The sequence below is a fragment of the Emydura macquarii genome, unplaced genomic scaffold (genome assembly GCF_026122565.2).
Source record: "Emydura macquarii macquarii isolate MOO-44397 ecotype Brisbane River unplaced genomic scaffold, CSIRO-AGI_Emac_v2 contig_306, whole genome shotgun sequence".
NCBI classification, from domain to species: domain Eukaryota; kingdom Metazoa; phylum Chordata; order Testudines; family Chelidae; genus Emydura; species Emydura macquarii.
Window position 1 is genome coordinate 7,937,509 of NW_027130443.1, and position 24,906 is coordinate 7,962,414.

The 24,906-nt window shown below is 57.8% G+C and overlaps 1 protein-coding gene across 2 annotated transcripts; it reads left to right on the plus strand.

Annotated features, from left to right (window-relative positions):
- The first annotated feature begins 1,657 nt into the window (after positions 1–1,657).
- On the plus strand, positions 1,658–23,209 carry ANKRD24 (ankyrin repeat domain 24). 2 transcript variants are annotated; one of them, XM_067558203.1, is made up of 19 exons: positions 1,658–1,754; positions 5,038–5,168; positions 5,570–5,658; positions 7,010–7,074; positions 9,669–9,726; positions 10,065–10,135; positions 11,123–11,229; positions 11,900–12,087; positions 12,935–13,027; positions 14,740–14,822; positions 14,913–15,020; positions 15,324–15,368; positions 15,756–15,854; positions 16,112–16,184; positions 16,645–16,766; positions 17,897–19,444; positions 20,389–20,544; positions 21,156–21,221; positions 22,467–23,209. In XM_067558203.1, exons 1-19 carry the CDS (start codon positions 1,716–1,718, stop codon positions 22,542–22,544), a joined length of 3,219 nt encoding a protein of 1,072 aa, XP_067414304.1. In that variant the 5' UTR covers positions 1,658–1,715; the 3' UTR covers positions 22,545–23,209. The 2 variants fall into 2 exon arrangements, with proteins under 2 accessions (XP_067414304.1, XP_067414310.1); XM_067558209.1 differs by lacking the exons at positions 1,658–1,754; positions 5,038–5,168; positions 7,010–7,074; positions 9,669–9,726; positions 10,065–10,135 and having other exon boundaries at positions 5,617–5,658.
- Positions 23,210–24,906: the final 1,697 nt, after the last annotated feature.

Here is a 24,906-nt window from a genome sequence, read left to right on the forward strand (position 1 = left end):
AAGCTGTTCTGGGTGGTTTACGTAGACACCACCTGGCACAGAGAGCTCCCCAGCTGCTGCTGGGTGGAACAGGGTCGCGGGCTTTGCTGCAGTATAGAGAGGCGGCACCTAAAAATTCTCTCACGCAGGTTTCCAGATCCGCAGGGCCAATGGAGTCAGGTTTCCACTGGGGTGGAATTAAGCCTAGGAGACAGAGAAAATCAACACTCTTCAATTATTTAGCAACAAGCAGGAGGAATCCGGACCTCCGGCTTCAGCTTTGTGCATACAGTGTGGATAAACTGGGCTTCCACTCCCAGCTGTAAGATGAAGGCAGAGGCTGAGCTGATGGAAGCGCTGGAGCAGACTGTGTGTGGACCACCCATACATGCAGAGAGATGGAGCTCGGAACAAATCCACAACCTCAAATGAGAACAACAGAGAGAGAGATCTCTCTAACCTGGACATCTGGGTGCCAGGGCTGCAGATTTCCTACCTAGCACACACAGAGCTCTCATCTGCATAACTGAATACGGTGTCCACATTCTACACAAATGGGTTTGGGTTGGTACCGTTTTTTAAATGTAAACTTCCCAAGCCGCGTAGCATAGTGGAAGCAGTATGCCTGTTCCTGGGAGCTCGTGCTCCTGGGATGTAGTCTCAGCCCTCTCATTGACTCCTTTTGTCCCTCTGGAAAAGCCACTTAGCCGCTCTGTGCCTCAGTTTCCCCCATCTATAAAATACGTCTATGAATTAAAAGCTCGCAGAGTGCTAGGCCTTGTGGTAGCTGTGAGCATTTAAAGGTGCATAGCGTTAGTTTGAAATGTTGCTCTTTAAACCTATTAACTGATGGAATGGCTCAGCAGAAGACAAGGGGTCATCAGCAAGGTCCTCTGCTCAAAGGGGGAATGCAAACTCTGTGCCCCTGGACAGGAAGCCCAGTCTTCTCACAGACATTCTCCCCCCAACTCCCTGATAGCAACTATGGTACACTCCTTCCCCTGGGCACCTGCGCAAGGTGAAGCTGAGCTGAGCTTAACCCTTTGCTCACCAGGGTCCTGGAAGTCCTTGTGCATCCTCTCACACCACTGGTTCAGGGGTATTTTTTCCATGATTCCTGGTCCCTGGACTCTGTCGCTCCAATGTAGGCGTCCCGACTGCTTCAGCCATATTCACAGCCGCACAGAAACAGGGACTGGCGTCCTCAACAGGGTAGCAGGCAGATGTTAGTAAAACTAGAGTTCATATTGGGGGTGGGCATCCCTATGGCCTGGGGTCGCTGTCCCCTTGTTTTGGGATGGAGGGGGGAGGTGTCTCTGCTTCCTGGCTTGGGGGGGTCCCTACTGCCTGGGGTCCCTGATCCCCTGGATTTGTGGTGTCTCTGCTCCCTGGCTTGAGGGGGGGTCCCTACTGCCCGGGGTCCCTGATCCCCTGGATTTGGGGTGTCTCTGCTCCCTGGCTTTGGGGGGGGGGATCCCTGACGCTTGGTGTCTCCTTCCCCCTGGCTTTGGGGTGGGGAGAGCAGGGTTGGGAGTGGGCGGGTTCCCCGTGTCCTGGCCCTGGGGGGGAATCATTATGTGTGTGTGTGTGTGTGTGTGGGAGGGGGGGGGCGCCCGCCGCTCTCCGCAGGCAGGGGGCAGGCGGCGCCCGGGCTTCCCAGCCGCCGGCCGAGGAGGGAGGCGGATCCTGGGCTGCGATTGAAGCTGTGGCTGGGAGGCCGCCAGCTCCCGGGCACCATGAAGCAGATCTGCCTGTGCGCGGCCGCCTCCTTCGTGGTACGTCCCGATCTCGGTCCGGTCCGGTCCGGTCCGGTCCCGCCCGACCTTCCTTATCCCCTGCCTGCCCTGGCCCGGCCGCCTGGCTCCGACCTCCCGCAGGGCATCTGCAGCGCGGGGGCGGTGCATTCCCTGGCCCCCAGCTCCCGGGGTGCGCGTGCCCCCTCCTGCCCCCCAGCTCTCCGGGGTGCGCGTGCCCCTTCCTGCCCCCCCGGGGTGCGCGTGCCCCTTCCTGCCCCCCAGCTCCCGGGGTGCGCGTGCTCCTTCCTGCCCCCCAGCTCCCTGGGGTGCACGTGCCCCCCGTGACCCTGACCCCAGCTCCTCCGGGTGCACTTGCCTCCCCTGGCCCTGCCCCCCAGCTCCCTAGGCTGTGCAATGCCCCACCTCCTGTGCCCCTCTCCAGGTGGTGCCCCCTTCTCCCTGTGCTGTGCTTGGTACGCCTCTCTCCCCGCCCCCTCCCCGGGCTGTGAATCACCCCCCAGCCCCGGGATGCCCATTCACACACACCCCACCCTCCTCTCCTGGGGTTTTCCATGCACCCCTTGCCCCCAACCCCAGCTGCCTGCACCCGTTTTCTCCCTTTTCCCTGCATCTCCAACCCCCAACCTCTGGGCCAGACCTGCGCCTGCTGCACTTCTCACCCCACCCGCTGCCCCCTGCTCTGGGACAAGCCCTCGGCCCTGCCTGTGCCAGGAAGGGGCAGCACATGGGACCTGTCTCGGGGACAGCCTTAACCAGGGGATCGGCTAAACCCCATCTGTGCTGTAACACCTGAACTTCCCCTCCGGCTCACCCTATCACCTGACCTAGGCGCCTTCTCCTTCTCCTGCACCTGTCTAACCTAGGGGAGCACGGGTTATATCTCCAGCCTACCCATCAGTCCCCTTATCCGAGGGAGGCTGGTCCCCCACGCCCCATGCCATGCTCCCTAGGTACCTGCCTCTGAGTTACTCTAGGCTTCTGGCTTCAGTGTGAGCTCAGGTTAGTGAGATCCTTAAGAACAAGGCAGCTGTTCCTAGTGGGACCAGCTCCCAAGGGGTGCTGGGTGCCTGCAGCTTCCATTGACCTCAGTATGAATTGCGGGGCTCAGCACCCCCTCAGGATTGGTGTTATCAGAGCAACCCGGGGATGCTGAGGGCTGGACTCTCAAAGGTGGATCGCGGTAGTGTGGGCCCTGTGATTAGGAGTAGTTTAGGGACCAGTCTGCGGGGATAGATGACATTACCAGCTCTCTAAAGGTGACTCCCATTTTTACTGCCGCTGAATTGGCCTTCATAGGCAGCCACTTTCTGGATTTAATTAGGAGCTTCAGTGCTTTCCCTCCACAGATGCTCTGTGTCATTGAATTCAATCTGCATCCCGCATTTCAGGACTCCAGGAGAGCAAATGTGAAACCCCACAGCCCTGATGCGGTGGCAATTAGGCCCCAATTCTGCCAAGGCTTGTGCTTAGCTGTGTGCACCGTGGTGTGCAAATTTAAGCACCTTTGTAAGTCTTTGCAGGGTCAGGACCTTAATGGGGAACTGTGGCTGCATCTTGGCTACAGTGAGACAAGCGTCCTGTGAATGGTGAAACCCATGAGAGGTGTTCTTTAATCTGGTGGCATGGGATGGGCATGGAAAGTGATGGTTTCCCACAGATTCCCACAAAATCTGCAGCGAGTTTTCAGGGTAGAGTTCAGCTCTCTTGGTTTCCAGGTACTGATGGCAACTTGCACCACAGATCGGTGGATTCTCAGTGTTTTACAGAAAAGTAAAATGCAAAGTAGTTGAAAAGACAAAAAGAAAACTTCTCTGGCAGGCACAGAGATCAAAGCTGGGATTCCCGGGAACCACATTGCCAGCCAAACGGCAGGGAGTTCAGAGAAGAACAGCAAACGGATCAAGGGGCTGGAAGGACTGGCTTGTGAACACGGAGTAAAAGAAGGAAAGCCATTTTTCAAAAGTGGTCACTAATTTTGAGCACCTCAATTAGTGGCTCCTCTGTGATTTCCAGACATTTCAGCCATGGAAGCCAACGGGAGCCCCAGGTGCTGCGTAGTTCTGGAAATCAGGCCACCGATGTCTGAAGTGGGGCAGTGAAAGACCAAGGGCACATCTACACTATGGGCGCTACAGTGCTTCCTTCAGCTACGGAAGGGGTTTGCCCATCGATGTAGGTACTCCACCACCCCAAGAGGCAGTAGCTAGGTTGATGAAAGAATTCTCCCGTCGACCTAGCGCTGTCTACACCAGAGAGGAGACTGCGTCACTCAGGGGTGTGGCTATTCCACCCCCGTGAGCGACGCAGTTATTCCGACCTCACTTCCTCATGTAGACCAGACCTAGGTGGATCTAAATGTTAAGTGTGGAACAGGGCTGCGACCCCCACAATCAACAGACACTTCTGACGACATTGGCCAAAATTTGTCCAGTTTGGCTAAGTGGGCCTGAGCCTGCCGCTGAACTCAAGGGGAGTTTTGCCTCTGTGTTATTCTGTTTATTTGGATTGCCCGTCACCATGGGATCAGGGCACCCAGCGAAAGCAGGACCCATGTAGGGAAGAGCCTGAATGCCAAGGAAGGAGCAGAGTTATTTAGACTGGCAGATAGGGGTGGTAGAACTAGAAGCCATTGGATGAAATTAAGAAAATGTTGGGTAAATATCAATAAAGCCTTCTAAGATTGTGGAATGGCAACCCTGCCCTTCCAGACTAGCTGGGACAAAGCATAAGAAAATATAGGGGACAGCCCTGCATTGGCTGGGGGACCGCACCAGCTGCGTGGATGAGTTTTTTCCATTTCTAACTTCTGTGCAGTGTTGAACCCCTCATATGCTCTGAGCAGGGGGACTCTGTTGTGGCGCTGAGTGCAATCCTTCTTGCAGGGGGCACCCCTCAGAGAGTTCATGCAAGAGCTGAAGAAGCTCAGCAGAATGGCCTGTGCTCTGCCTGTCTGTGGCACGCCTCTGCCCCATTCCTGTAGTATGGGAGCACTCCTCAGTCATTTTGGTGGGGCAGTGCTATTATCTCGTCGTACGAATGGGGAGCTGAGGCATGGAGAGGCTAAGGCCCAGGCCCAGCTCTTCCAAGGTATTTAGGTGCCTAATAGCAGGATCTAAGCCTACGTGACTTGCCCAAGGTCACTCCTGGAACTTGTGGCAGAGCAGGGAATTGAACCTGGGGTGCCTAGGTCCCAGCCTAGCACCCTAGCGTCCTCTGTTAGATGTATCCTTTCCCCCACCACTTCTGACGGGCTGGGGGAGGGCTCTGAAATCTCTGATTTTTGCTCCTGTTTGGGTTTCAGAGCCAGGACTGGGGTAAGAATGATGAGAAGCTCCTACAGGCCGTGGACTACAACGACCCCGAGAAAGTGACATCTCTGCTCCACCGCAAGGGCCTGGTCCCCACCAAACTGGACTCGGAGGGCAAATCCGCGTGAGTCGCTTCCCCTGCTGGAGAGACTGGGCAAGAGCCTCTGTCCCTCCTGTTCCTGGGTGCAGGGCAACAGCTTTAGGGCATCGCTGTGCTTTCCATAGCGTGGGGCCCTGCCTGGGCTGTGCAGTATGTGAGAGCAGTCCCAAGGCTGCTCTGACATGCCACGAGTGGCCCTACGGTAACAAACCAGTGGGTGTGGCCAAAAGTTTATCAGCAACCCTACAAGAACAAGCCAGAGGAGGAGAGATTAGTAACGAGTTGGGGCTTTTGAAGGATTTTTTGGTAAAGATGGAAAATTCTCGGACTGTCCTTTTAAGCAGAGCCAGCGTCCGGGGGGAGGGGTGCGTGGGAGGAGCCGGTGGAATGCGAATGGTGACGGGGGCTCCCCGGTTGTGCCACAGGTTTCACCTGGCTGCAATGAGAGGGAACGTGGACTGCCTGGAGGTGATGCTTGCTCACGGAGCGGACGCCATGACAACGGACCGCTCAGGTAGGTAGCACCATTCGATGGTGTGGCTGGTGGAACATTGACTTGGGCCATTCAGAACTGGACAAAGCAGTAGAAAATATTCTGTAGGGACCACTCCTGTGTTGTCCATGGGACGTGAGTTCAACGGGGCCTCAGAGATCTCTGCCCAGACGGTGGATCAAGCCCATTCTTGGGGAGCTGCCAAGTTTCCCCTTTCTGATGCACAGGGGTGGCAGGCTCCTCTGGGATCCTTTAGTCCAATTTTCATTGTTCTCCTGTTTGTCCCCCAACCCTCGCCTGGGATAAGAGGGACAGATCCCTCCAAATCCCTGCCATCTCCAGCTCAGCCGCTGAATCATCTTGCTAATCCTTGGAAGAACGTGTCAAATCCGCTCAGCCTTCTTACCTTAAAAATTCCCCGGCAGGCTTGAGCTAAGCATGGGCAAAAGTGGTGATGAGAAAGCTTGTGTCTGTCAGCGCCCGACTGTGTGTCGGGACCCTGCATTCCACAGCAGGCCTAGCCTGAATGGTTAAAGAAGTGGACTGTGTCCCAGACTGATAAGAATCATCATGCATTTGCTAATTGCTATCACTCGTTCTGGCAGTGATGCATAAAAGGCATGTCAGGCCCCGACTTCTTTCAGATTCCATTGTGTTCTTAAGAGGAGGCCTCATGGGCTCTCTGTACAGGGCTAGTGGCATGCGCGCTGCATGCTTTAGACTCAGAATAAAAATGGTCTCAACATTTTACATGCTAGAGAGTGCGCCAGTGAGACCCTGCAGCCTGCTTTGTCCTGGGCTTTTGTTGAGTCTCACAAGCTAAGCAAGGTCTGATCAATTTGCTCTTTGGATGGGAGACCTCCATGGGCCACTGAGGTGTTTCAGGAAAGGGGTGTTGGTGAATCAGTGAGTGGTGTTCTTTTTCTCCCAAGCTGCTAGGGGGCACCGTGCTGGTGGATTTCCCATCATTTGGCTCCTGACCACACACTGATTCCAGATCTGATTCCATGGTGCTTTTCGTCACACTAGCAGAGATAACCCTCGATTCTTAGACAAATTCCAACTTGGCAAATTACATTGCCTCCCTACTTTTCTCCTGCAGTTCTTATCGGATAGAGTCCTCATTTCTTTTCTTAAGCCACCACGTAGTGCTGCTGGGAACTATTACCCAGCTGTTGCGTCCTGCCCCAGAGGTGGCTGCAATTTGGTGGTCGGTGACGTGATCCACCGATATCGATTACCTGCCTCAGGAAGGGGGGCTTGAGAAGAAATTGATTAATGCTGATTATTTGTTTTGATCTCCCTGGGTGCACATATAAAGTATCACCGTCATTATTATTACCTCCTGACATGCCAGTCTGTCTCTTTCCAGGTTACAATGCGCTCCACCTGGCAGCGAAACACGGCCACCCGCAGTGCGTGAGCAAACTCTTGCAGGTAATGCAGCCGAGCATGAGCAGCGGCAGCCTGGAGTTAGACAGGGAAGGATGTGTTGATGTTGAGGCACCAAGGGCTGGAGATCAGGGAGGGAAATAGGAAGCTTGTGGGAAATATAGCAGCCTTCAGACCTCATGGGATTCACCTCCTGCGGAAGCTCCTGGGCATACAGGGAAGTTGTCCCTGTGATCTTTCAGTCTCGGGAACAATCTAGGCAGGGTTGGAACTGCCATATCTCCATAGCTAGGGCTGTTTTCCATCTACACTGTCTTTCGATGGAAAAATGACTAAGTGTTTTGTGAAAAGTGTGCACTTTCTGGGGAAAAAATTGATTTTTTTTGTCAAAAAATGGAATCTCTCAAAAACCCAAATATTTTGATTGGGATATGCTGCCACAGTGCCTCATGGGAGTTGTAGTTCAGTTGCCTCACGTCCCTATTCTCCTCTATATGCTTAGCTCCTTGGCCAGACTATGTCTTCCTTGATGGCTGGGGACTCCCATGATGCACCTGCCTCCCCTCTCCAAGAAGGGAAACCATGGTGCATCATGGAAGTTGTAGTCCAACCAGGGAGCCCTGCATATAGAAGAGAATGGGAGTATGGGGCGCCTGAACTTTAGCTCCCATGAGGCACCATGGTAGCGTTTGAGAAATTTAAATTTTCAACCAAAATCTTTCAGTGTGCAAGTTTTTGCTGAAAAAAATGAAAATTTTCTCTGGCCAGCTCTATCCAGTCCATGAATGACCCCCTGAACTGCTTGGTCTCCTCCAGAGGCTTTAAATGAATAGGCCAGCATGATAGAATGTAGATCAATACGTCCCCCCCACCCCCAGCCTTTCTCTTCTGCCTACTCTATTGAATCCAGCACCGAGTGACTGGACGCAGCAGAACTCTGCTGCTTAGCGTTACCTTGTGGGCACCTGCACGGTAAAGGGAACCTTGATCCTGGCATGTTACCCTTCCTTTGGTGGGTGCCTTTGGTTAAACCAGACACTGCCTTGCTGAGCCAGCCAGGGACCTGCTGAAGGTGTCACCACAGAGCAGCAGTGCCTTGGTCCTATGAATGAGGGGCGGGTGCAGTAGCGTAATCGAGGGTAAAGGCAGGGAAAGGGAGTTTATCCACTTCTCAAGTGGGGAATGTGGTTTTTAGTTCAGGTTATTTTACCTGTGACGTTACGGGTGCCCTGCAACGCCTTGTTAGCACCAGCAAATGAGCAAGCAGGTCTTCCTGGCTTCCACTGCCCAGTTATTATTTGCAGAGTGACCCCAACATCTCCCAGTCCCCAATTTCCCCAAACCCGCCTGCCTCCGTCGCATCCAGCCCACACCTGGAACTCACAGACGTTATTAAGTTTGTTGCCTTTAGAGAGAGAATACACGACAGCTGATTAATTTAACTGGGGTTTGACAGACACTCTTATGTCAATCACAGCACTGAATTGGTTTATAAAAAGTAAAACAAGTTGATTAAACAATGTTAGGTGATCCCAAATGTAAGCAATAAAGATAGGAAGGGTTACAAACAAACTGAAGTAAAAATATGCCTCTATGACTAAAACTTGGTGTGAGAAAGTTCAGTCTTGGCCTAAATAGGTTTCTCACCTAAAATTAGTTCCCAGAAACTTTCTCCCCCCTTGGCTGAAGGACCCAACCTTCAGTGATTTCAGGAGCTCTGGCCCCTTGAATCCCCCAAGTGATGGCCTGCTGTGGGGTTCTCTCCCCTTTCTTTTTATAATCCAGTAAACCTTTGCAAAGTATTCTTCAACAGCTAAGTCCACAGCAAGGTTCTCTGTCATGCTGGGGTGCAGACCCCATGCTGTCATAGGCCCTAAGTTCATTGACTCTGTTTCAAGAGGCAGGAAGGCTTCCTAGGGGGCAGTTTCCACCGCTCTGCTGCTTCGTATGTAAATAGGCCTTCCTTTTTCTTAATTCCTCGCTGCTTAGTTTACATTGGAGACAGGTAGAGAGCTGCCTTCCCCCCTGTCTGGGGGGAAACCTGCTGTCAGTGAGTGTCCATAATTACTCATGTAGTGTGAATGCAGACATTTCAAAATGATATTACTCACCAGTGTGTCACAGGCTTTCATAAAACACCTTACCTGGTACCCTTCTATAATGCAGTAACATTGTAAAAAATCAGCTGAACCAACTGGTTTTCATTTGCGGTTCAAACCCCTTGTCTTTGTACTTGAGGCTACTTGGGTTGATGGCTTTGTTTACCTGTTATTTAAATGTACCTTCATTCTGCCTGATGACCAGGCTGGTCAGACAAGCAAATACACATTCCTTTATCAGAGGCAGACTGCTCTTACGTGCGGCTTGCCAAACACATTTTAAGAACGCAATTCTAACTCTTTGTACACACCCCGTACCTACATCACACCAGAATATTAATGATCAATGAGTTATTCGTTCCCCAATGATATATTACATGCAACCTTTTGGGTATATGTCATGACAGCAGTGTGTTAGGTGCAGTGAGTGTGTCAGTAACCGACCCTTGGGCCTCTGGGTCACCTTGCCCACTTTGTTTTTTGGCCACTGGAAAGGTGGGTGTCACCCTTTCTTCACTCACCGTCTTCTCCACCCCTTAGGCATCTTGCCCGGTTGATGGAACCGACAGCAACGGTCAGACAGCGCTCCACCATGCAGGTCAGCAGGTGACCCCCACCCTGCTTGCATCCCCCCCACATCATAAACATCAGATCAGCTGGGTAAACGGCCTGCTGGTAACTCGACTTACAGGGAGGGTTTCGAAGGCAGGTGGCTGTGCAGAGGGTGAATGCGCAAGGGAGTAAGGGGCCAGGAATGTGCCCAGATTCCCCGGTGATGGGGCCACGTGGATCTAGCCTGCCTAGACGGAAGGGTATGCTCTGTCCAGTGCAGTGCCCTGGGATTTGCCATTCTGGGCCGGACCCTTGTTTGGGGATAGGCGAAGGGGTGTGGAGGGGAAGTGAACCGGGGTTCAGAGTTCCTCTCTTCCTCTCTAGCTGTCAGCGGCTGCATCTCCTGCTCAGAGGTTCTCTGTGATTTCAAGGCCTCCTTGAATACTAAGGACAAGGTGAGGCTGTTCTTTCCATCAGGTATGTGCTTTGTTGCCCTTCGCTGCAGAGGTCTGATTTCACCAGCACAAGCCTAGGCGCCCCTTACACGTCATTGGAAAGCAGGTATAATGTAACGGAGACCCAAATGTGCAGCGATCACCTCACTCACCACTTGAAATGCAGCCACCTCTAGGGTGGAATATAACAGCGGTTTAACAGAAGACGCAATAACAGAGATACCTATTATACCTTCAGCTCCTAGCAGTTGTTGCTGTGTAAGTATCCAAGCGAGACAGAGTAATGTCCAGTGGCATAGGACATGAAGCAAAGAGGAATCTTGCATCAAATTGAAGCTACAGGGGAAATTAGGGAGGCAGGAGAAAGTACCCTGGGATCTTTAATGACCATGCATGACGAGGCCCTGGGTTTTACATCTGTTTAGTTTGCTTTCTTTACACAGGGTGTTCACTTTGCAAAATAAAGCTTGTCCCATACTGGGAAGGATGGCCTAGTGGTTAGAGCCCTCGCCTAGGAGTTGGGAGGCCGGGGATCAGTTCCCTACTCCACCACGAACTTCTTGTGTGACCCTGGGCAAGTCGTTTAGCCTTTCTGTGTGTCCCCTCCCCCTCTGGAAAATGGGATAACTGTATTGCCCTGCCTCACGGGGCTGTTTAAAGATCATGAAATACTTTGAGATCTCCTGCAGGTCAGCGCTGTAGAAAACTCAGGTGTCCTTATTATTAATGGGTGGGCTGGTTTTAAAAGCAAAAGGGTTTGCATCCCTAATCGTCTGCATGGTGAAGGGACAGTGCAAACTCCATGGGCTCGTTGTCTGTCTGCAGTGGGATCTGGCTCTGGACAGCTGGGAGGATGCTCCCAGGAGGTTGTTACCAGACAGCAAGGAGAACCTGAATCAACTGTACAAGAACCTGAATCAACTAGACTATATCAGAGCCAGGCTTCCCGCTGCTGCTCTCCCCACCGTTGACCTTTCTTCTCCATAGGATGGCTTCACCCCTCTGATCCTGGCAGCCAAGATGAGCCATTCGGAGCTGTGCCGGTACCTGCTGCATCGTGGAGCTGCTGTGAACAGCAGAGACCAGCAAGGCAGGTGAGCTCCTTCCTTCTGAAAGGTGCCTGGAAGAAAGGGGGGTTGGAGAGGGTTAAAGTTTGCGGATGGGGATAGAACTGAGTCCTACCAGGCGCTGATTGGGCAGCCATTGAGAGCCTGGCTGACTGGGGGCCAGAGGTCTCCAGCTGGAAACCTCTGGGTGAGCTGCTCAGGGCCTGGCGGAGGGCTTGGATCCGTCTTGGGGGGTCTGGCTGAGTCAGTCTGGCTCTGGCTGAGGATCTGCGAGGAAGCTTTTTATAATGCTGTAGCCAAAAGGGCCCACACAGATCCTGCCATTGCCCCAGGTGGGCAGGTGATGGTGCAAGTGAGCTCCTGCCTGGAGGGCAGGCAGGTGGGATTTCCCCCTGCAGTGTCTGCTGCAGTCTGGGGGGTGTTCTTGCTCCCAGCCTGTCACTGGGGGATATTCTGGCTGTAACAGGTAACAGGTGGCTGCCCGAAGCCTGATTGCAACCCTGGGCGGTTGTGTCCTCAGGGCAGAGAGGGGAGAGTGGCCAGGAGCAGGAAGATGGGGACAGGGTGGAGGGGGAGAGAAGGGCAAGGAGATCGGGGCCCCAGCGGAGAAGCCGGGCTCGAATCCAGCTCCCCAGCCTCATGCGCCTGACTCTGGAGGGTGAGCAGGGCCCTCTCTGTCTCCCCACCCCGGCTGCAGAACAGCCCTGATGCTGGCCTGCGAGAGCGGCAGCGTGGAGACGGTGGAGGTCCTCATCCATGCCGGGGCGCGGGTCAGCATGGTGGATGCCAGGGGCCAGGACGCAGCCCGCTACAACCTGGCCACGGGGAACGCCTTGATCCAGCACTACCTGCGGGATGCCTCCCAGCACCACTCCTGCGCCAGCGGTAAGGCACCCGCACCAGGTCCCAGGCCAAACCCCATCCTTCCCGAGGTCTCGGAGCACCTCGCAATCGTCCACGCTGCATCGTCTCACCCCTGCCGGGGATGGGGGGCGGTAATGTCCCTGCTTTGCAGGTGGCATATGACCGTGCTGGGTGGGGTCAGGGAGCGTGGGTGTTTTCCCAGGGGGTCTCTGCAGTTCCCCTCCTTTTACTCGCCCTGCCCCGCACACTCTGGATGGGACGTCTCGCTCCTTCGACTGGCCAGAGGGGGGCGCTGGAGAGTGATGGGCAGCGCTCCCTTTCCAGATGCTGAGCTGAGCTGGGCTGGGCTCAGCTGAGGGGTGGGAGTCTGGGCCCAGGCTTGGGTTTGCCACATGGCAGCGTGGTGCATGGCGCCCCGGGGAGGTGTTTGTCGGCGCCCCGTCGAGCCGCGGGTGGCCTAGTCCCCCTGGCCGCGCTAACCTCCTGCTGGTTTCTGTTTCCTCCCCTCTCTGCCTCCCACAGAAGAGGAGTCGGCTGAGCAGCTGTCTCAGGTAAAGACGCTGGCTGGGGTCTTGCCCAGCAGAGAGCCCCGTGGTAGCCACCGGGGGCATGTTCCAGCCGCTCAGGGGCTTCGGCAGAATTGGGCCGTCCTGACTCGGACTGGCCACGTCCCGGGAGGGCAGGGGAAGGGCTCTCTGGATTCGGACCGCTGCCCTTGTTGGGCTCGCGGGAGAATAGAGGCCCCTAGAAGCCCGCCTGGAAAACGGGGCTTTCGCAGGGGCTGGGGGCTCCTGTCCTTGCTGCCCCCTCCACAGTCAGGGTTTGCTGGGGGAGCTGCTGGAGCCTTCTCCCCTCCGTGTGTCTGCAGGCGGCGCCGCCCAGCCAGGCTCTGCCCAACGAGAGGAACAGCACCCCAAGAAAGAGGAAAGCCCCCCCGCCGCCCTCGGGCTCATCCGGCCAGGTGAGGTGGCCACCGGCTCTGCCCTCTCTTACCGCACCCCAGCTGGCAGCCGCTGGAGAGCACCCCTGAGCCTGCCGAGGTGTTCCCAGGGGCTGTTCTGACGGGTCTCCCACTGGCTGAGCCCTGATGGGGGTGGGGGTCTCTTGGCAGTTTCCCCGAGAGTGGGGGTGGGGTAACACACCCTGCACTAACCAGGCCGGCTGCAGCGTTGGTGCACACCCGTGATGTCGCGGTGCGTGGTGGTGGGGGAGCCGAGACGGCAAGGGAGGGGACCCTAGCATCAAGGGGTGGGCACCTCACAGTCCTAAACGTCTTTATCCTCACGACACCCCTGTACCGTCGGCCCCATTTTACAGATGGGTAGAGTGAGGCCCCAGCCCTGTAGGTCACGTCCTTGATTTCCGTGGGACTTAGCCACCAAAATATCTTTGAGGATCTGGGCCCAAGCGACTTGCCCGGAGTCAAACAGGGCGAGTGTGGCAGAGCAGGGAATTGAAGCCGGGCTGGCCAAGCCCTAGGCTAGTGGTGCCCTAACCATTGTGCCGTCCTTCCTCCTGAGCTGCTTTCCCCTGTGCAGCCCTAAGGCGGGTACCTGCCCTGTGGGACCTTGCTAATGATGGTTAACACGCTGTGCAGCCTTTCCTAATTGCGTGATCGGCTTGTTCTCCTCTGCGGTTGAGGGCGGCGTGGGGGGCTGCTACCCCTGGCTCTGACAAAGGGGGCTAGTCCAGCTGCAGTCTGGCCCTGGCAGGCCATGAGCAGTTCTCAGCAGGCCAGAGGGGTTTCTAGTTCATTTCTCTTGCTCTGGTCCTGTCAGTGGTCTGCAAAGAGAGTTTCCCCACGTGCCAGTCACTGGATGAATGTCCCTTCCCGGGTGGGGTTGGTGGCAGCAGGCCAGGGCTGGATACACCACTTAGCGGGATTCTGATTGTGGGATTCTGATGGAGGACAAGAACTTCAGCCCCCTCCCCTCCGCTGGATTTCCCAGTGCTGTCTTAGCACCTCTATGTCTCCAGCAGCCAGGCCGCTGGGTGCTATGACCCTGCCATGTCTCTTAAGCTAAGCAGGGGTAGGCTTGGACAGTGGAGGGATGGGAGTTCCTGTCGGTGCTGTAGGAAATGGCCTGGTGATTCGATAGGGGGTGCTTGTTTCTGAGTGGGTGTCTCATTAGGTGGCTCCAGGCTGCTGGAAGTGCCATCTGTCAAAGCTTAGGTACAGCCCTCAAAGGGGGTTAGCAATATCTGGGGAAACTGAGGCACAGAGCAATGATGTGATTTGCCCAAGGTCACCCAGCAGGCCAATGGCAGATCAGGACCCAAGGCTCCTGAGTCCCAGTGCAGAGCTCTGACTAGGAGGCAGGCGTCCCACTGTCATGGCCAAATGCCAGCTGGCAGGGCCATGCCGCTCCCTGAAATCTCCCTTGTGGTTGCAGTTAGGTACAAGACTCTGCTTTATTTCCATAACCAACAATGGGCAGTGTTAAACAGCTGCCCTGCTGCACCCTAGAGGTGGCTGCATCGGGCTAAACAATCCCTGCACGTGTGTGTAAAGAGCTTCTGGCCATTTGGGGCGACAGGTGGAAAGCATAATGGGACTTCTGTGGGACCAGAGCTGTGCACTGGGGCGTGGGGCGAATTGGCTAAGCCGGCCGCCCTCCTGGCAGCTCCTCGTTCTCTCTGTTATTGTTTTCAAGAGTGTCCCACGCTCTCCAGACCACAGCTCCCCTGCCACAGAGCGGAGCAGCCGGGTAGTCACCACCAAGCCTGCCAGGGCCCGCCACACCCCAGCCGACATGGTAAGGATCCCCTGGCAGGGATGCTGGGATAGGGAGGGTGGGGTACTCACTGCTCTGCCCTGACTGCTCCGCCGCTGGGATTCCCCACAGGAGGACAGGGAGGCCTATGAGGAGATCGTCCGGCTGAGGCAGGAACGGGCTCGGTTCCTGCAGAAGATCAAGGGCCTGGAGCAGCTGCAAGAGCAGCAGAGACAGGAGGTACGGGTGGGCTTCCCCCACCCCACGAGGGCCACTCAGCCAAGCTGGGAGGAGCCGGGTTTCTGAGCGGTTTGGTGGAAGGAGGCTGGGAGCGAAGGGAGCTTCTTCTAGCCTCACGTTGGCTATTGCCAGAGAGTTTTGCACTGGCGAGGTGGCTGGGGAGGGGACGTCACGTCCTGGGAATACGTGGCTGCCCGTTCTGCGGCTCTGAGTCCATGATCTGACTCGCTGATGTGTGACTATGGGGATGACCAGGCTGCACAGCGTGTTAACTGCCTTGGACTCTCCTTGTGTTCCCACTAGCGGCTGGAGTTGGAGGAGGGCTCCCTACGCTCCATGGAGAAGCAGGTAGGCCAGGACGGTGCTGTGTCTCCGGAGCCTGGACTCACAGAGCTCTGGATGTTTTCTGAGACGGGCTGGGAAGGGCAAATGGCTTCATGTGGATGCTAAGGAGAGGGAACCCTTATGTTTCAGGGCATAAACTGGTCACCAGCTGGGGGTCAGGAGGAAGTTTTGGAGCCCTGGGATACCAATTAGGGACATAATGGGGGGTTACCCCTTCCTCCAAACCATCTGGGCTCTGCCATCATTGGAATAGGATACTAGACTAGATGGACCCCTGCTGCGCTCTGGTCTAGCCCTGTGACCTTGTAAGGGACCCACCCTGCCTGTCTTGGATGGTATGGACGGGAATCGGCGTGAGTGTCTAATGATGCGTCCCATTGTCTGATCCAGATAAAGGAACTCCAGCAGCAACTGGCGGACAGAGAAGGGGAAAAGGAGCATTTGGGGAAGGAGGTTGAAGTGCTTCAGAGCCGCCTGTCCTTGCTGGAGGTAGGCGAGCAGGGAACGTGGGGGACAGACCTCTAGGTCTTACGGAGCCGTGCAGCCGGCCCGTGAATTGTGGGACTCTCCCCGACACCGGCTCAGCTGCGATAGGGACGGTGCGGCCTGGTCCTAAGCCTTGTCTTGGCGCTATCAGGGTTAGCACCAGCTGCTGCCTGTATCGGTGATGGGCGCCGTGGGAGAGTGCAGGGGGGAGCTGTGACCTTGGGAGGGGGTCCCTGACCCCCTGCCTGTCTGTCTCTCAGAACGAGAAGGAGAACACCAGCTACAACATCGACACGCTGCAGGACGAAGATGGGGACCTGCTGGAATTCCCAGGTAAGTCATCGCGCCCTACCTGTGCCCACCCAACGCAGGGCTGGCTCTGCACCGCGGGCACGGCCCGGTGAGGAGCCGAGCGTGTCCTACTGAGCAGGGATTGAACCTGGGCTCGGCGGATCTTTACGCACAAGCTCCTGCTGCCTGGGCTGTATTTGCCAAGCCCGTAGCAGGCTGCTCCACCAGGGTATCTGGCCCAGGGACGGAGCGCCGCACTGGGCGGGGGGCGAGCGGCTCCCATCGGAGAGGAGGACACTTGGCAGTTGGCACCTTGCGCGTGCTGGGAAATGCCTGGGAAGGTTTTGCAGGAAGCAGGCCGTGGAGGGGGAAGCGCCCTGGGTGGCAGGGGAGGGGCAGCTCTCAGCGGTTTGGGTGGGGTTGTTTATGTCAAAGAACAAGGTTAGTTAGTGATGGGTCCCTGGGTGTGTGTGTGTGGGGCGGGGTTCTGCTGCTCTTTCAGGGGCAGAGCTACTGCTCTCCAAGAAGACCCTGGGCCTGTCCTCCGAGGAGCTGCTGGCCACCCTGCAGGGCCAGGTGCAGTCGCTCACCATGCAAAACAAGGAGCTGCTGGAGAAGATACAGGTACCAGCCCATCCCCTCTTCAGCCCGGTGGGCGCTTCGGGTTTCCCCTGCTAGCATCCCCTGTTGGCCCTCTGCGGTCCCCCCTCCCAGGCCCAGCATCTCCTTAACGTGCCGGCTCAGGGCTGGGACCCACCGGGCCTGGGAGCTGTGCGAGCCAGCAGCTGCTGCCTTGTGATGGACCCAGAGGGCAGGTTTCTCACCCCTAGCGTGGGGCAAAATAGCGACCCTGCTTTTCTGTAGCTCAGCCCCCCTGCCTCTGCCTGTAACCTCGGCATCATCCTTCACGCTGAGTTCTCCTCCCCGTCTCCTTGGGCTGCAACCGTTCCTGCTGCCGCCGCCCGCCTGTGCCGCTGCCCCTGCTCCATCTCGTCTGGAGCCTTCCCCCAGACCTTCCAGGTCCCTGACGACATCGACTGCGATCCCCTTCGCCGTGATCTCCCCAGACTCAGGGAGGTGCAGGGAGCCTCCTCCTGCCTGACTGTGTGTGCAGAGACGTCAGGCTGTGCAGTCCCCCCGCCGCGATGGCCCGGCAGGTTCCCTTGCTTCATTGTAGGACCCAGCTCGAGTTCCGGAAACGCCTTTCCAAGTCGTGTTCCAGCCTCTTCTCTTTTCTCTCCCCTGCCTGCCGCTCTCCTGTCTGCCCTCCACCGTTACGGTCTCGCTGTGCGAGAACCTTCTCCCATGCAGCTCCCGTCCTCTGGAGCAGACTTTCTGGGTGGCTTTCCTTTGCCAACTCCTACAATTCGTACGAAAGCCTAATCTCTGCTCCTTTGCTTTCTCCCGTCAGCTCCAAGGCCCTGCAGTTTAACTCTGTCTCTATGTTATAGCCCTCTGTACAGTTAAACTGCAGGGCCGGATTCTCCTCCCATGCTGGGGTCAATCTGGGGTCACTCCACTCAAGTCAATGGACCTGGGCTGGTGTAACTGATGGTAGGAGCAAGCAGGCCTTAGCAAGCATCTCCGGGTCCAGGAGTACCACGGCCAGGGGAGCTGCGGGGTTTGAGCCTCGCAGTGTGACAGGCAGAGGTGCATTGTGTTGCTGTAATGCCTTGACGTAGCGGGGGCTCGCCCTTGGTCGGCTCCGGGTCCCGGTGAGGGAGTCTCATGGTTTTATCCCCTTCCCGTGGCAGATCCTGGAGAACTACGAGAAAGACGAGAGCGACGTGGGGCCCCCTGAAGACTTCGTCCCCATCGTCCTCTACGACGCCCTCAGGTCGGAGTTCGACCAGCTCGAGGAGCGGCACGCTGAGGCCCGGGCTGCCCTGGAGGCTCTGGAAGGCCGTGGGGCCGCTGGGGCCTCCTGTGAGCTAGTCCCGGTGGAGGCTTACAAGCAGCTGCAGGCTGACTACGAGGCGCGGATCCAAGCCCTGGAGGAGGCGCTGCAGAAGAGCAGCGCCCCGTCGGCGCACGCGGGGGAAGGCCGGGAGCTGGGCCAGGCCGGGGTGCAGGCAGACGGGAGCAGCAGGGAAGGAGCGGACGGGGATGCGGCTGCGGGAGAGCTGACCAAAACGCTGTCTGAGACACGGGAGAAATACGAGGCGGCGGTGGCTGAGGTGCAGCTCCTGCAGGAGCAGATCCAGTTGGGCATCCTGTCTGTGGAGGAGAAGGAGGCGGCCGAGAGCTCCAGGAGCGAGCTGGAGACGGCGAGGGCCGCTCTGCAGAAAGCCCAGGCGGCCCTGCTGGAGAGAGACCAGAGGGTGAAGGACCTGGAGGGGCGTCTGGCTGCCCAGGAAGAAGCAGCCAGTCGAGACCGCTCCGCCGAGGCCTCCCTCAGCGCCTCCTTGGAAGAAGCCGCCGAGGAGAAGGCCGCCCTGCGGGAGAGGTGCAGCCAAGCGGAGGCGGAAGCCGAGCGGCTGAGGAGATGCTTGGAGGAGAGAGCCGGGGAGCTGCAGAGAGCGACGGGCCTGCTCTCAGAAAGCCAGGGGCTGGAGGAGGAAAACCGGCAGCTCCGCCAGCAGCTGGCTGAGCTGACGGCGCAGCACGAGGAGGTGCAGGCCCGGCTCCGGCAGCTCGACGAGGATCATGGCCGGAAGGAAGAGGAGCTGAGCGCCCTGAAGGAGCGGCTGGCGTCCGAGTGCGTCTCCAGGCGGGAGCACGAGGAGATCGTGGGGAAGCTGGGCGGGTCGCTGGCCCAGTCCGACAAGCAGCTGCTGGAGCTGAAGGAGAGGCACGGCGTCACCCAGCGGGAGGTGGCGGCGCTGCAGCAGGCGGCAGAGCGCTCCAGGCGGGAGTCGGTCCCGCTGGCCGAGCACGCCCGCGCCAAGGAAGCCCTGGAAGGCAGCGTCCGGGAGCTGAAGGCCAGAGCCCAGCAGCTGGAGCAGGAGTTGGCCGCCAAGGCCCAGGAGGCCTCGCAGCTGCGGGGCGAGCTGGCGAGCACGCGGGAGAGCACGGTCCCCAAGGCGGAGCACGAGCAGCTGCGGTCCAGCCTGCAGGCGGAGGTGAACACGCTGAGCCTGAAGCTGAGCGACCTGGCGCGCAAGCACGAGAAGACCTGCACGGAGGTGTTCCAGGTGCAGCGTGAGGCCCTCTTCATGAAGAGCGAGAAGCACGCGGCTGAGGCCCAGCTGGCCGCTGTGGAGAAGCAGCTGCAGAACCTGCGGGCCGAGTCGGGGAGGATCCAGGAGCTGCACAGCCGCATCGAGGATTCGGCCAAACTGGTCAAGGAGAAGGACAGAAAGGTGGGTCTGGGCTTCTCCGGCCCCCCGCCCCGGCTCCATGCTAGAGCCATGTGATGGGGGGAAATGGGGGTCTGGGAACCCCATCGCCCAGCCCACCCTAGATCCACTCGAGGGGGGTGAGACTGGGGTTTGGCCGTCACAGATCCCAGCCCGTGAGAGAGCCGCGGGAGAGGTGGGTCTGGTGATCCCAGATCCCAGCCCGTGCAGAAGGCGATGCGTGGTAGAACCACGCTAGAGGGATTCACTAGATGTGGCCCAAAACCCTCCGGTAACAAAGTTTTACTGGCAAAAAATGAAATTTTTTTTTTTCTTTTTCATGGAAAATTTTCATTGTGGTTGAAAACGTTTCAATTTTGTTTTCCCCCAAAATGCACTTTTGTGTCCGGGGGCGACGCCGCCGTCTTGCACTTCTTTCTGCTCGGCAAAAGGTGGAACAGAGGTTTTTAAATCATGGGAGGCTGGGAGGGGGAGGTTCCCCCACTGAAACAAAACGACTTTTTTTTTTTTCACAATCTCTTGTCGCAGAGCAAAAAGTGTCAAACAAAACGAAGGAACAAATGATTTTTTCACCGTTTGGGGCGAAAGAGACTGGCCGGCCTCCCCGCCTGTTCTAGTGGGGACAGGAGCCCAACCGGCAGTGGGAACTGGCTGACCAGCAACAGCAATTAGCTGTTTTATCTGCCGCCCACAGCAGATCATGCCCCGCTGCTGCCCGGAGGGCCAATGGCCCAGTGGCATGCAAATGGGAGAGAGCAATAAAGGGTTAACTAGCCGCACTGGTGAGATGGAGGCCTGAGACCCAGTCGTGGTGCCGGGTGGGTGTTGGTGGGGAGCTGGGATTTTGAATCCATTGTGCTGCAAGGCGAGACTTTGCCCAAGACTCGAACCTGCCCTGCTGAACTCAGCCAGCCCTTCGTGCCCAGCCCGTCCCTTCGCCTTTGCAGATCACTGAGCTGTCCAAGGAAGTCTTCAAGCTGCGGGAGGCTTTGAACAGCTTGTCTGAGCTCTCCCAGCCCAAGACAGCGCCGCCGAAGCAGCAGAACACGCCGGAGGCGGCCGTGCTTCAGAGCAAGATAAAGGCCCTGGAGCTGCAGCTGGCCGTGGGTATCCGGGAACAGCTGGCCCTGGGGGCGGTGGTCTGGGTAGTGCCCTGTTCAGCTCGGGGGCAGCAGGGGCGAGGTGCTGACGCAGACGGTGCTCGAGGCTGAGTCTGGAAACGGACGTGCAGCTCAGGGTCTGGAGGGCGCCAGGCGGGCGGGTGGACAAAGCAGAGCCACTGGGAAGGCAGCTCCGAGGTCTGCATGGACCAAGCTGGTCCGGGGGCCGAGCCCCAGAAAGAGATAATAGGCACCTAACTCCCCTGGGAGTTAGGCTCCTAAATACCTTTAAGGATCTGGGCCAGCGTGCCTTCACCTGGTGCCTTCTGCCCCTCCATCCCCGGGCACAACAGAGGCTGGGCTGTAACCCCGGCGCTAAAACATCCAGATCTTTGTACTGCACTGAGGGAGCTGCTTTAGCTGGGTGCCCGAAGGGGAGTGAAACCAGTTCCGCCCGGCTGTGTCTGGTGTGAGAGCCAGAGCAGGAGCCAGTTCCCCCCGCTCTGTGCCATGGCGGGTGGGGGGGAGGCCCCTCTGGTCAGAGGGGCTGCGAGCCAAGAGTGGCCCGTCCCTTTGGTGCCATAGTGTGATCGCTGCTCTCGCCTTGGTTCCAGGAGACGGAGAAGCATCACCACAAGGTTGTCTTACTCTACCGGAGCCACCTGCTCTGCGCCATTCAGGTCAGTGCATGGGGGGCTGGGCTGGGCAGGGCTGGGCGTGCAGCATCTCTCTGGGATTGGAAACGTGTGTTCACTATTCTCTGTGTGTGTGTCCTTGTGTCTGCTCGTGTGCATCAGTAGAATTGGGTCTGTGTGGACGAATCAGCATAATTGTGTGTGTGTGTTTGCACGTGTGTATGTGTCAGTATAATTGGGGGGGTGTTTGCACGTGTGTGTGTGTGTGCCAGTATAATTGTGTGTGTGTTTGCACGTGTGTGTGTGTCAGTATAATTGGGGGGGTGTTTGCACGTGTGTCTGTGTGCCAGTATAATTGTGTGTGTGTTTGCACGTGTGTGTGTGTTTGCACGTGTGTGTGTCTGTATAATTGGGGGCGTGCGTGTGCTCTGGGTGATCATCTGAATTCCCAGCATTTCAGCCAGTGGTTACAAGGCCCATTTGGAGCTACGGAAACGACGTCTCTTCCCCCAGTTCTGTCCTTGCCCCCGAGCTCACCAGCACTTGAAGGACGTGACCTTGGAAATGCCGCGCTCCTTGGGCGTGGGGAACCCTGGCCTCGCTCCTAGCAGCGCGAACAGGAGTTTGGAGGAAGGGCAGAGGGGCTCAGCGCACACTGCACAGGAGCTGGCAGGTCGTGCTGGGCAGAAGGCCGTTTGTGTGAAACGCTGGAGCCCGTGGGCCATGTGTATGTGTGTGCGCCTGCGTGCGTGTGTGTGTCGAGTGTGTGCTCCTCACCAGTGTGTCTCCGTGCCCGGGCCGAGCAGCGTGTCCCAGGCGTGCGGTGTACATGTGACGTGCTGTGTCCGAGGCGTGTGCGCCCATGGCAGTGTGTGTGAAAAGCGGGGAAAGCAGCCCGGGAACATAACCCTTTTCTCCTCGCTCTGAGCTCCTGAAATGCAAGGCTGGGCCAGAGGCAGCATCCAGCTCTGAACACCCCTGACCTCTGGGGCCGCTGGGATCGCAGGGGAACTTTGCCTCCTGCGCCCGTTTCTAAGGAATTCGGAGCGTGTGTGCAAGGGCACATCAGCCTCCGTGGCGTAGGTGCAGGAGTCTGGGCTCTGCTCTGCTCAGAGAGCTTCTCTGCTGCCAGCAGCAACCTCCCGTGCTGCCTGTTGAGATGGCTGCACCTGGCGTCGGCACAGGCCTGCCCTGACTTAGCCAGTGGGGCTGGCCATGGGTGTAAGTCAGGGCAGGAGCTGCCCTGCTCTCGGGTGGTGTGATTTCCCCCTTCCCCCCTCTGCTTTGCAGGGCCACATGGATGAAGATGTGCAGAGACTCTTGTACCAGATCCTGATGATGCAGCGGTTGCAGGAGCAAGGCAGATGAGCGTCCCAGGGCCAGGGAGCCCGGTCCGGTACCTGGTTCCGAGCAGGGGAATCTTGCCCGCGGGGAGCAGAGTGGACTTGCACATGGAACCGGCTGGACTCCAGCCTAAAGCCGCGCGGCCCCTCTTTGCACCTACCTCCTCCCCCCGATGAAGGCACCCGTGTGTTTGGTGACCGCGGTGGCGGCACCTTTGCTTCCCGTTCCCAGGCAGGCTGTGCTGGGAGGCGCCCGTGGCTGGAAGGTGCCTCACGGCAGGTTTGGGCTCAGCTCACGCCACCCTTTCCATCTGTGCTTTCACCGGGGCGGCCTCCCAAAGATGCTGGGGGAGGCCCTGACGGGCTCCCGGATGGGTGATGCGCCGGGGCAGACGGGAGCAGCGAACGGCAGAGGCTGCGGGAACTCACCAGCTCTCCGCACGCTCAGCAGAGCATCCACAGCAATAAACCTGTTTCTGTCACTCAGCGGAGGCTCGCTCTCCTGCGTGGGGGAGGGACGTGTGACCCGGGGGGGCTTGTACACGCAGGAGCCGGCGGCAGGGTAACGCGGGCAGCTGTTGGGCTGAAGGTCCCACTCCTCTACTGCTGCCCCCTGCAGCATCCTGCGATTCTAGGCTGGAGCCCCCCCGACGGGCCTGTCTGTCCCTCCGCGGGGGGGCTGCCGGTCAGGAGTGAGGGGCGCTTGCAGAGCTCTGGGGGGGAGTCCAGGACTGCAATGGCACAGGCCTGGGAGTGGCGAGTGAGGAGTAGCTGCAGACCGGGGGAGAGGGACGGGGGGCAGCCAAACGGGGCTGCAGGTCAGGATTGAGGGGTACTGGCAGAGCTGAGTGTGGGGGGAGACTAGGGCTGGAATAGCGGGGGGAGGGGGGGGCTGCAGTTTGGAGTTATTCCAGCCCAGGCACCTCTCTCCTGGACTGCAGCTCCCACCCCACCTGTCACCCCAGTTCTGGCCTTCCTGCACGGCTTTCCCATGCCAGGAACTGCCAACGCCTGTCATCCCCGCCCTGCCGCCTCTCTCCCCTCCGCCCCCCGGCTCTGCCAGTCCCGCTGAATCCCGACCCGCAGCCCCTCCCCTGACTCTGGGCCCCAACCAAGCGGACTCTGCTGGTGCTGCTGGACTGTTAACCAACACTCGCTGGCTTGTTTCACAGGGACTAGGCTGAGGCCCCATTAAACTCATTTCATTTGTGGCAGAGGCCAACTCCATGCCCCAGCTTTCCAGAGGCTCCTTTCCACTCAGCCAGCTGGCAAACGTCACGACCAGCTCCCCGTGACATACCATTTGGGAAACATTTGGATTGATCCTTCTGACGTCAACCCAGGGGGAAGCACTCCCGGCTGGGCTCGGGCCCCCTTCTCCCGCAGGGGCACTCTCGGCTGGGGACTGACTCAGCAGAGGTGGGGGAACCTCGTGCTGACAGTGCATCTGAGTAAGACTGCGAGTCGGTCACGGGTGCCGTGACTGTCTGTGACCTCCCTGACTTCCGCAGCTGCAGCGGCCCTGGGGGTGGCCCTGGAGGCTGTCAGAGAACGGTCCCTGGGGGGGCCTCGGAGTCAGCCCCCGTCACCAGAGCAGGGCCAGCTGTCAGCCCCTGGAGCCCCTGCAGAGCAGCGGCGTGCCGGGAACAGCTAAGATTTAGTCAGGGGTATTTATAGTAAAAACAGTTCCCGGGCCGTTCGTTTGTGTTTATTGCCTGTAACCTGCCCATGACGTTTAGTAGCAATCCCCAGGATTAAATCCTTGCCTTACACGTGAGCAAGGACTGGGTGGCTCTGGGCTATGATGGAGGAGTCCTGGAAGGATGGGAACTTGGGAACCAAAGGAGACTTTTGGTGGTTCATGGTTTCCCCCACGACTGGCCATTTGGGAGGCGATTGGGGGGATCACCTGGGACGGGGGCCCCCAGACACATATGGGAAGGCCCCTCCTCCCCCTGGGAGTTAAAAACAACTTTGTTTAAAAAAAGGAAAATTTAGCAACAATCCTATTGGGTGAACGTGGCTGAGCTGTCCCCAAGCAGATCCCGGCACCTGGAGTCCAGGCTGGTGCTGTCCTGTCCCGGCTGCATCCCCCGTGCTTTGCACTCGCCGGAGGCTGGCCTCACAAACCCCACATCATCGTCCGTAGGAGTCCGACCCCGCTGCCACGGGGATCCCACTGGCTTCTGAGGGCAGGCTCAAACCCTGCCCGAGTACGAGACTTCTGAATAAGCCCGCCGCTGCCTTTTCTTAACCCTTCTTTAAAAAGCGCTTTTCTCAGCTGCAGCGGGGCCCAGACCAGCTAAACACCCGCACAGCGGCCCCCCTCCTCACCCAGAGACACCTGGGCACACGCACCCCAGCCACCACTTCCCTCCGCGCTTCGC